At 35.7% G+C, this 12,488-nt stretch overlaps 1 protein-coding gene across 1 annotated transcript; it reads right to left on the reverse strand.

Moving 5' to 3' along the window:
- Window positions 1-1,856: 1,856 nt before the first annotated feature.
- LOC141632350 (protein FAR1-RELATED SEQUENCE 5-like) lies at window positions 1,857-3,927 on the reverse strand. Its single transcript, XM_074444904.1, has 2 exons — window positions 3,872-3,927; window positions 1,857-2,592 (listed from the first exon to the last, which is right to left on the reverse strand). The coding sequence occupies exons 1-2, from the start codon at window positions 3,925-3,927 to the stop codon at window positions 1,857-1,859; spliced, it is 792 nt and encodes a 263-aa protein (XP_074301005.1).
- Between the last annotated feature and the right edge of the window lie 8,561 nt (window positions 3,928-12,488).

Raw genomic sequence — 12,488 nt, forward strand, 5'->3', positions numbered from 1 at the left:
ACCTTAACGCTACTACCATCATCTAGCTAATGTAATGCATATGGGTGTGGATGTTTAGTAGTCACAAGACCCAATTTTGACACCATTTCAGTAGAGGCCACATTGGTACAACTACCCCCATCGATAATTAGACTACACCACTTATCATTTACCCGACACTTGGTATGAAACAATTGATTTCTTTGTTCCGAATCAGTAGGTAAAGTCTTTACTTGCAAGGTTCGCAAAACCAGATTAGTGTCGTAAATTGGTGCCTCATAGTCCTCTACTAACTCGTCCTCTTCCTCACCTTCATTGAAATTAAACAGTTCACCCAACTGTTCTTCCTCGGCCAACAACTTATCCCTACACTCTACCGCCTCTTTCAAGGTCACGACTCTTTTATTTGGACACGTACTTTGATAATGACCGAAACCTTGACATTTGAAACAACGGACTTTAGACAGATTAGTCTCCTTGGCCGTGGTCCTAGGGGTAGCATTTGAAGATGCCGTGGCTTTGCTAGGACTCACAAACGAACTACTAGGTGTTTCGGTTTTGGGGTTTGTTTCAGTTTTGGTCCATGATTTGTTCTTTCCCGAATCTGAACTCGACCCTCCCCCATATTTAGACTTCCCTTGTGACTCCACTTTCAAACAAAGACCATAAAGAGTATCAAAATCAGAATATGAGTATAACTCAACGGAACTAGCAATATTATAATTCAATCCACGCAAAAATCTCGACATTTTCTGTTCTTCTACTTCCTCTAATTCACCCATCAAACATAAGTTTTCAAATTCATCAATATATTCACTAACACTTAATTTTCCTTGTCTCAAATCAGCAATCTTACGATATGTAGCTAACCTATGGGTCGTTGGCACATACCTTTTACGAAGTTTACGTTTCAGAGACTCCCAAGAATCTATCTTCTCCTTTCCCGCACGCACTCTCTTGGCCTTCAATCCTTCAAACCAAAGAGATGCTCCTTTGCTTAATTTCAGAATTGCATACTTGCACCTTTTCTCATCATCCAATTCCTTGAAATCAAACATACGATCTATCTTCCGTTCCCACTCCAAATATGCCTCGGGATCAGCCCCTCCAACGAACTCAGGTAATTCGTTCACCTTGAATGATTCAGCCACCCTTTCAAAACGCCTTGGTTGCCACCTATCATCCCTTTCTTGCACGTTTCTCAAGGCATCACGGAGTTGTTGCAAAAAGTTAGGATTATCAAAATCCATCGATAAATAAGGATCAAGAGCCGAAGCTCTGATACCACAAATGATACGAATTGAGCAAATGGATTTTAGAACGATTTGGATAAAGTCTGAGAGGACCTGTTCGTACTAGGTACGCGCAGACCTGAAACTGATTAACTAAAAGAACAAAAGATAAAATTTGATGGACTGTTTTTGGCGAACCGAACGTACTAGGTACGACCAGTTCTTGATTTTGTATATAAGGGATAGTGTTTTGAACAAGTAAGACCTATTACTTGATCAAAGTGAGTGAGAGCAAGACCTATTGATCAACAACTCGAGAATTTTAATTAGAATCGCGTTCTAACTAAAACCAGTTTTGTTTCTAAGCAAGAAACGATTTTGTAAACACAAGTTTTCTGAAATTTTCTGGATCATTTTATTCAAGCAATTGAAGGCCTTATATAGCCCTCCAAGCAGCCGTGCAAAGCCAAGCAAAGTGAAGAGTTAGTCATTCATTCTTCACTTAATTACAATCATTAAGACTCCTAGTTCAATGAACTTAGACAACCATAAATTACACTAACATTTTATTGTAAAACATAATCTGAAATGTAAAGCTTAAAACGTGAAATTGGTCCGTCCTCCTTGGATTGCGTGCCTTCCCCATCAGCTCCCATGTTCCACACTTAGTAAATTAACAAAAGAAGGATAATTGTAGCTCCTAGGCTGAGAATTACGGACCAACATCAGACCTTCCCCTTGAGTGTTCATAACCAACTCGTCCAGCCCATCAACTAACTCCGAGTCATTAGCTTGGTTCGCATCATTGGATCTTAGTGCATTTTGATAACTATCAAAGAATTTGAACAGAGTAGTTTCAACATTGACATAAGTCTTGAAAAATCGGTTCGTCTGTTCACTTCTTTGCGTAGATGACATACCTACACAAAAGATGTCCCTCCAATACAATGGCACCCACGAATGTCGGTTTTGAAAAGAGTCTATGATCCAACCATTTTCGTGAAGACCATACTTAGCTACAAAATGATGCCATGCCTCCTCAAAGTCATCGCTATCTGCACTATCGTCAATAATTTTCCAAAGGTCAACAATAATTTCTTGATACCTGACAAAACTTCCCAAGTTCTTTGTTGCGTTAACCATTATGTGCCACAGACACAAACGGTGATGAGTATTAGTAAATACGTCCTTCACAGCCTTACTAATTCCCTTGCAGTGATCCGTGAGTATAACCGATGGAGCTCTACCCATACAATCTAACCATCTCCTAAACACCCAAGTGAAGCTTCCCGCATCTTCATGTGAAATCAAAGCGGCAGCAAGCACAACAGAACTGCCGTGATGATTTACGCCAACAAATGGAGTAAAGGGCATTTTGTACCTATAATTAAAACATAAGATAAGTATAATAAAAATAAATTCTGTTTCGGAAATGCCTTAATTATTTCGAGAATGCCGTCAATGTTTTGCACAAATTGTTTCGAAAAATGCCCTACTTATTTCAAATTATTTAAGCTACTTATTTCGAAAATTGCCTTAATTATTTCCAATTACTAAAATGCCCTAATTATTCAAAAGCACAACAATAATTTTTAAAGAAGCAGACACTAGCTAATTGATTAATTTCTAAAGCTATTTATTTCAAAATAGAATGAATTGCCCAATTTCTAAACCCTACTGATTTCGAAAATTAACAAAACTACTGATTTCGAAAATTAGTAAAGCTATTGATTTCGAATTAGTTAAGCTAATTGATTTCGAATTAGTTAAGCTAATTATTTCGAATTACTAAAATTATTTCGAAAATAAATAAAATATTATCTTAAATCAAATTATTTAAGCTATTGATTTCGAAAATTGCCTTAATTATTTCCAATTACTAAAATGCCCTAATTATTCAAAAGCACAACAATAATTTCTAAAGAAGCAAACCCTAGCTAATTGATTAATTTCTAAAGCTATTTATTTCAAAATAGAATGAATTGCCCAATTTCTAAACCCTACTGATTTCGAAAATTAACAAAACTACTGATTTCGAAAATTAGTAAAGCTATTGATTTCGAATTAGTTAAGCTAATTATTTCGAATTACTTAAATTATTTCGAAAAAAAATAAAATATTATCTTAAATCAAATTATTTAAGCTACTGATTTCGAAAATTGCCTTAATTATTTCCAATTACTAAAATGCCCTAATTATTCAAAAGTACAACAATAATTTCTAAAGAAGCAAACCCTAGCTAATTGATTAATTTCTAAAGCTATTTATTTCAAAATAGAATGAATTGCCCAATTTCTAAACCCTACTGATTTCGAAAATTAACAAAACTACTGATTTCGAAAATTAGTAAAGCTATTGATTTCGAATTAGTTAAGCTAATTATTTCGAAAATAAATAAAATATTTTCTTAAATCAAATTATTTAAGCTACTGATTTCGAAAATTGCCTTAATTATTTCCAATTACTAAAATGCCCTAATTATTCAAAAGCACAACAATAATTGCTAAAGAAGCAAACCCTAGCTAATTGATTAATTTCTAAAGCTATTGATTTCAAAATAGAGTGAATTGCCCAATTTCTAAACCCTAGCTAACTTGGTTTTTAATCGACATTAATAAAAAAATAATAAGGTCTTAAGTAAATTACGTAAATTTGGTCACCTGTTAACACAAAATGTAGCATCGTAAGAAAATACATCACCAAATGCCTTTGCCATTCCTCTACAACGTCCATCAGCCCAAAACACATTTAGTAGCCTGCCTTCAAAATCCGTCTGAATGGCGTAGTAAAAATCTGGATCCACTTCCTTAAGTTATATAAATCTAGCCTCCAAAGCCGCTGCATCCCCGATAATTCTACTACGTCTTCGTTCTTGATTAAGAAAATTCCGTATGTCATGCTTGTTGATTTTTAAATTTTCATGCCCACCCGCTTCTCTAACGAGAATTTGGAAGTTATTGGCAATAGAAATACCGGCAGCGTCGTTCAATAAGGCCCGTCTTTTGAAATATTCGTCAAACATCCGGTAACTTACCATGTGACGAGTATTTTCACGTTTTAAAACGTGATTGTGTTCCAACGAACACGCACCGATGACAACAAAATCGTTTTGTAACGATGCTTCTATTGCAAATTTGCATTTCTCAAAATTTGCAATGTCTTTAAACCCGTTTTTTTTGTTCGGATTGGCCCCCATTGTGCAACATAATCTAATTCGCTTCATCATATAGAAACGAGGTTGCTTCTTCCCCATACCATTGCGCTTGATACCTCTTTCCTGGTACATCTTCACTAGTTCAGTACACCTACAAAAAAGTTGAAAGGCGTTTTTATACGCATATAGGTACGCAAAAGCAGCAAACTCGTAACCATTCACGAAAGACATTCCTCTGGTTGGAGTATTAACTTCTAACGAATCGCCATTACCGCCCGTGTTTAACATATTTCCGACCTTTTCAACCCATCCTCCTTCAACAATTGCAGGACCATCGTCAATATCGTCTGCGTTGGCAACATCGTTACTAACATCATCATCGATAATAACGACATCACTACTTGATTCATTGTTTTGTTCTTCCGAAGGAACATTCAAATCAAAATCCATTTTAGTGTAAGTTTTTTTTTTCGATCAAATTATAGCAATTTGATCATCAAAACGTGAAATTTCTTATAAACTGATTGATTTTTTTTTAATATTCTACTGTTACTGCTACCACAAAATAATATTGAAGATTTTTTCTAAAATTTCTCAACAATAAGATAAAATATTGAAAGAACTTTTCTAAAATCTCTCAACAATAAGATAAAATATTTAAATAAATATTCCACAAATCAATCAAAAATCTTTTCTAATAAGGAAATGTGAAATTCAAAATTTAAAATAAGGCAATTTGTAAATGAGGTAGTTTTTTAAATAAGGAAGTTTTAACAATCGTGGAAACAATTATCTTGATTAAACGGTTAAAAACCGAATTAGGGTTTACTTTTAACAATATAATGAATTGAAATGGGTACTTTGATGTGCTGATACCCCTAGGTTAGATGGTTACTACACTCTTTGCAAACAATAGCGCTCTACTAACAACAACCCGTGCTCGAATCTCCTTACCAACAAATTTTTTTGCTTTTTTTTTCGGTTTCTCAAGTTAGGGTTACTTCATTTCGATTTTTTTTCATTTTTCTCGATTAATCATTTCATAAACATTTTCATTTTGATTTTGATTAAGGCAAAATATTTATCTACAATTTCATTACGGAATCGATTAATCAATTTGGGTTTATTGCATTAGGGTTCATCAATTATATGAATTGGAAATTTTCAATTAAAGTTGATTAATTGAATTTTGACGATTACAATTAGGGTTCATCAATTATATGAAATCGAAATTTACCATTAGGGTTTTCATCAATTTGATAAATGAAATCGAAAATTGGAATTCGATTTGATTATTGAAATCGAAATTGGGAATTAGGGTATTCATCAATTTGATTAATAAATTAAATTAGGGTTTGATTAATTGAATTCAATTTGGGTAATTGCATTAGGGTTCATCAATTATATGAATTGGAAATTTTCAATTAAAGTTGATTAATTGATCAATTATATGAAATGAAATTTACAATTAGGGTTTTCATCAATTTGATAAATGAAATCGAAAATTTGAATTCGATTTGATCATTGAATACGAAATTGGGAATTAGGGTATTCATCAATTTGATTAATAAATTAAATTAGGTTTGATTAATTGAATTCAATTTTTATCTATTTTATTTTATTGTTTTTAAAAAACCGATTTTCCTAATTATAAAAGCTAAATAACAAAAAAATATAAATAATAACATAAATTTAAGTAATTAAAAGAAATTAAAGAAAGTCAAAACAAATTAAAAAACTTCCATAAAAACGGTTAACTACTATAGTTAACTTATTAACCCAATATGTTAAATTACTAATCTAACCTTACTCTAACCTCTACAAGTTAACTCTAGTTTGCCAATGTGGCGCATTTTCATTAGTCGTGTATGAAAAAACTCATACACCTCGTGTATGAGTATCATCTTTCAATATGATTGTTCATTTATATTGATAAAAAGGTATTAAAAATTATTCGTTTTAGGTTGTTACGAGTCATTGTACATCAGCTAATTTTTGAAAGGAGCGATTTCTCGACATGTCAAATTAAAACCCAATCAAGATCAAGTCAATTTTTTTTGTATCAACTCCAATTTATAATACTAAATATTTTGTATTTCGAATCAACTTTGACTCAATTTATCGAACATCAAACATTATATGGAAAATAGATTTTTTAAAACCAAGCATCGACATATTTTAGGCCAAGAGGTCAACCATATGTCAATCAATAATTTGGAGCCACTGTTTTGAAATTATCCGGACAACGTCCGGGCTTGAAATTAACACCATGGTGTTCTTGGTAGAGTAAAAATCTATACATAAATTGACCAAAATATAGATGTTCATTATAAATTATAAAATGCTTTTAAAGTAACAATCTCAAGAATATTTAGAAATTATCTTTTGATATTCCCTTGCCAACGTATTTAGAAATTATTTTTTGATATTACCTGGCCAACGGCCGGGCATGAAATCTAGTTATACACTAAAAGGAGAATCTTGTGTGTTTGATTCTACACTTCTAGTACCTTCGATTCTCTTGCGGTTGCATCAATCCTTATACCATACACCCAGGTGTATGGTACTTCATACTCCAAATTTAATTTAGTTTTTTTAAAACCCTTAAAACTTAGATTTCATAAATTAGAAATTTTTTAAAATTATACCATTATTCGTGATTTTGATACCTCTATAATTTGAGATCACATTTGATATATTTTGGTGTTTATTTTAATTTTAATCGCATATTCACACCATATAATTGACATGTTCATCACAATGAAATATTCACATTACATAGTTGACATATTCATATAAATCAAACTTCTTATTCTCAAATTAAAACTCACATACTCACCCAATTAATTAACATATTCACAAATACATATGACAAATACATAGAGGTTATCATAAATATTAATCTAACATAACCTAACATATATTCACAAAGTATAACTACATATTCATCGCATATAGATTACATATACGCAAAACATAAGCCTCATATTCACAATATATAACATGTGAATATATCATTTATTTATATTTTGTGGATGTCGATATCTTCATTTGCGGACTCGTTCAAATAAACGGAATAATAATCATGAACGTTTTGCTCCATAGACAGTAGCAAAGCGAATAATGCAAAATAATTTGGCCAAAAAACATGAAATTTACGTAATTGAGTAGTAATAGATCAATGATAGAGTTTTTGTAGAATAACATAAGTATTAGAGCAGCAATGTAACTAATTGTAATATAGTGGATTAGTGGGTGGTTATTTTTATAATTTTTGTTTTTTGTTTATTTTTCCTTAATAACTCCCTTGGGAGTACCATGCTCCCTACTCCTGGGAGCATGATATAATTTACCCGGTTGCGTGGGTTTTTCCTTTTCAGTTTTATCTCGCATCCCACCCCACCCCAGCCCCACCCAACCGAATTCTTAGACTATACTCTATACATTTAAAAATAAAAAATTAAAAAAATAGTGTCCACTGTCAAATTTGGAACCAGGTTCGTAAATATCGACGACGTGTTAGTAAACATGGACGACATTTTCATTGCAAAAGACGATAACTACCCCCTACTCTCTCACTAACAAACTAACTTTCCTCTCTAATTCAAAAAAACTAAAACAATAGAAAACCAAACCACCAATTAACCACCACCACCAACACTTGATTCCTCCATACCACCACGCCGCTACCAGCACGCCCCCGCCAGCCGACCAATGCCGGTGCACCACGACCACCACTGGTACCACTACTTCCACCACCACCATAACAAGTTAGTCTCAATTTTTTTAATTTTTTTTGTTAAAGTTAGCTAAATTCTTGTTAAATAATTGCTTTTAATTATTTGTTTCCCTTCCCATTCCCTTATTGTTGTTGTTAATTGATTATATGACTTTAATTTTGTTATATAATTGAATTAGTTAGTAAATTAGTTTATGTCTTAGGTTTTATTAAACTTAATTGAATTAGTTTTGAAATAGGTTAGTTTTTCTTGTGAATTTCATGTTAATTAGTTAGTATGATGTTAATTTTATTATTGTTTGTAATTAGGTTGATGTTGTTTGCGAAATAAATTAGAATTTGAGTCGATTTTTGTTGTTGTTATTGCGGTTTTGGGGTCGATTTGGGGAAGAACCATGGGGAAACGACGGGATTTCACGTTTGGCCATGGTCAAACGTGGGGGTTTTACGTTTGGCCATGGTCAAACGGGAGGATCTACGTTTGGCCATGGTCAAACAAGGGGAATGCACGTTTGGCCATGGTCAAACGTGGGGGTTTTACGTTTGGCCATGGTCAAACAAGGGGATTGCACGTTTGGCCATAGTCAAACGTGGGGTTTTTACATTTGGCCATGATCAAACAAGGGGGTTTTATGTTCGTCAGTGGTAAATTCAATTTTTTTTAAAAAAACCCGTGTTTTTTGCTATTATTTGTGGATTTTATTTTATTTTATAAGTTTTCTAGTTGATTAACGTATTTTCTAACAACTTTTATTTTATTATTGCGTATGGAAGATCAAAATGAGAGAGGAAAGGCCATCATGGAAGCTCCCCCTCCGCCAAACATACACGACCGTACCGATGGGTAGATTGTTATGATGTCGAAGCGTCGTTTGTGTGTTACGCAAGCCCACCAACAACCACCGCCACTTCGAGAGACGTCTCGCATGGTTCTGATGCCTACTCCCGGTCACGTCCGTAGTGATTCGGAGGAGGCGAGGTCACGGGAGGTCGCCGGTAGATAGGATGAGTCGTCGGATGACGGTTCGGAGGAGGAGGAGGATGCTGGAGAGTATCGGGTCCAAGAGAACCCGTCATCGCAGAGATTGTTGACTCAGAGGTTGGGTCGGGATCATAGAGGACGATATTCGAGTGTTAGAGAGACGTCCTCTAGCACGGATAGGTCGAGGAAGCCGAAGAGGGATAGTTCTTGGATCCTAAGAGATTCCGTTCCTGGTGGTCCTAGTAACATTGCCATCTTACAGAGTTTTGGTTGACACATTGCATTCAACTGTTGGTTGGACCCTAACTCGGAGAATATGAGGTCGTGGATCAAGCTCTACGAGAGGCAGAAAGCTGCGAGGGAGATTAGGGAGATATGTCTCAGTGAGTCTGTTGCCGCTAGGGTAGAGGCGAGCGAGCTTGGGATTTTAAGGGAGTGTTTTACCAGCGGTCTAGATGATAACATCCTTAGTGCTTTTATCGAGAGGTGGCAACCAGATACTAACACTTTCCATATGCCTTTTGGAGAGATTAGTATCATGCTCCATGATGTCGAGCATATTCTTGGGATACATGTTAGTGGTGAGCGGGTGTGTGTGGACGGTTTGGCCGAGGCTGATGATAGTGGTCTGAGGGAGAAGATTGCGAGGTTTTATGGATTTCCTAAGTCCGAGGTTGTACCACCGCGCCATAAGAATGGCGGTTTACTTACATCAGACTTGAGGAATGTTGTTCACCTAGGGAACGAGCATGACTCGTTACGGGCTTACCTCTTGATTTTACTAGGTCATACTCTTTTCATGGATAAGAGTGGTGATAGGGTGAACGCTCAGTTGTTGCCCTTGTTTGATAGTCTTGATTGGGTTGGTTCCCATGCTTGGGGTTCCGCATGTTTAGCTTACTTGTACCGACATTTAGGGATAGCATCGCGCCGAGATAGTACTGGTGTTAGTGGGTGTCTACCGTTACTCCAGGCATGGATATACGAGTACTTTCCCCAGTTCCGACCCGGCGCTGGATTCTTTCTTGAAGACCATCCTCTAGTCGAGGCTTGGGCCCCCTTGCCTCGGGCTAAGGGCAATTCTCATAATTTTCAGATATATCGCTATAGTTTGGATGATCTTAGGTCGGAGCATGTCCGATGGTTGCCCTACGGGAACCGTCCCCAGGGAGCTTGCAGAGTATCGCTTTACTTGGATTTTATCAGGCATCTTGATATAGTAAAGCCGTACCAGCTGGATCGGTGCATGCGTCAGTTTGGGTACCGTCAGGCTATCCCGGTCCCGATGCCAATTCCGATTGTTGAGTCTCGCACGGCGAACGGGAATTACAGGCTGGATTTCGGGCAAGAGCCCGATAGGACATGGGGGAGCGAAAATTCGGTCACACCATTACGCAAACTGTCAACAAAAGCATATATGCCTTTCGAGTATGGTGATGGGTACATGACTTGGTATGCGGTGATTTTACACCCCTATTTGTATCCCGCCTCACACCGTCTCCATTTCCAGTCTGTCGAGTTTCATGAGGAGCCGGAGATCGCCCTAGCTCTTAGTCGTAAATTCAAGAACGTCTTCCAGCAAACTAGTGAGGAGGCGGAGAGAGAGACTCTAGAGGATTTGTTTGCGGACATGCGTCTCTACTATGAGGACGTATATGACGACTAGTTTTTTTTTTTTTTTTTTTTTTTTTTTTTTTTTTTTTTATGTTTGTCTCTTTGTTCGGATTATGTTATTTTAATTTTAGTATCCTTGTGAGGATATTTTTTATGTTTTTTTTGTTTTCGTTAATTTAATTTTAGTAATCCTTTTATTGATCAATCCCGTTGTTAAAACGATATAAATTAAAACGTAGCCAAAAACTTAATTTTAACACGATACAATTTAACAATAGGACATAATACAGAGATACAACTTAATAAGGTAAAACATAAATTGAAAATACAACGGGAATTAAAACGTAGTTAAATGGAAATTAAACGACGACATAAATTGAAAATACAACTTAATTAAAACGTAATTAAATAACTATCGAACTTAATTATCTTCGGATGATGAAGATGACGATTCCAAATCTTCCAAATCGTCTCCGACCGCAAATTCTTCAGGTTGAGCAGCAACATATTGATCATAGAAATCAATGACGTCGAGTTTGACATTTCCTAGGTTGGACACTCTACCGGCACATAATTCTGATAGTGTTGCGTAATTGAGCACGGTGAGTATGCGCTCAAAATAGACAAGGACATCACTTTTTAACCTGCGAAACTCCCACATCTTTTGGGTTAATGTTTCATCAAAAACAACCTCATCAGTAACTGCTGGAGTTAGTATATTCTCCGGGTTTCCGGCTAAGATGATACAAAGCCTGCCAAGTGGAGGATTTTCAAGCAAGTGCCATACAGTGGCACTTGGAACGACTAATTCAAGGCGAGACACTAACACCGGTAAATCCGCAACGATACCATCAATCCTTAGTTGACAAGCTCTGATTTTTTGAGCATTTGTGAGAACCATTTTATTATTGTAGTGAATAAGATGGGATGTTATGATTCAAATGGACATAGCAAGGGCTATTTATAAGAAGTTGGTTCAAAACGGTAACAATTTTTTGAATTTGAAATGTTTAGATTTTTGAATTGTAATGTTATTTTTGAATTATAATGGTATTTTTGAATTATAACGGTATTTTTGAATTATAACGGTATTTTTGAAATATAACGGTATTTTTGAATTGTAACGGTATTTTTTAATTATAACGGTATTTTTGTATAATTTCAAACGGTTATAATGTTTTAATTGATAATGGTAACAATTTTTTGAATTTCAAACGGTTAGATTTTTGAATTGTAACGGTTATATTGCCTCCATTTTTTCCTAAATCTCAACTATATTAACATCCTCATCTTCTTCTCTTCTTCACTTCCTAAATCTGCACAACAAACTCAACTCGTTGAAGTGCTTCCTCAAACCCTGTCATACCGGTGGTCGGTGATCGATAAATTCCGAATAACTCTCTGTATATATCGTCGCTCCTCATCTCCCTCGCACACCATTCCCGCATAACTATATAATCTATCTCTTGGCCCCGCTGGGCGTGAGATACTACCAGGAACCCGCAATAACCGTCATCTTAACATCCACCCAACCATCGAAGTGGCCCCAAAGAACCTCAGGAACACCCCACCGTTTGGCTCATGATGATATAAGGCCAATGGTAAAGTTCCTTCCCAAAGGAGCACCGGGAGGTCCTGATTCGAAATCACCAAGTCTTTGTTGTGATTGATCTGCATTTGTTAAACCGTGAGTACTTGGTGTCCCGAACTTCCTTTCTGCATGCTCGAAATCCGACTTGTTTCTAGTTGTAGATTATCTCGGACGGCCTTTAGGTTGCTCATTAATAG

The sequence above is a fragment of the Silene latifolia genome, chromosome Y, assembly GCF_048544455.1.
Source record: "Silene latifolia isolate original U9 population chromosome Y, ASM4854445v1, whole genome shotgun sequence".
NCBI lineage: Eukaryota > Viridiplantae > Streptophyta > Magnoliopsida > Caryophyllales > Caryophyllaceae > Silene > Silene latifolia.

Coding starts and splice junctions, on each gene's coding strand:
- LOC141632350 (XM_074444904.1), bottom strand. CDS start 3,927: ATGGCAAAGGCATTTGGTGATGTATTTTCTTACGATGCTACATTTTGT. Junction 2,593..3,871: donor GCTACATTTTGTGTTAACAG/GTGACCAAATTT, acceptor TTTTAATTATAG/GTACAAAATGCCCTTTACTC.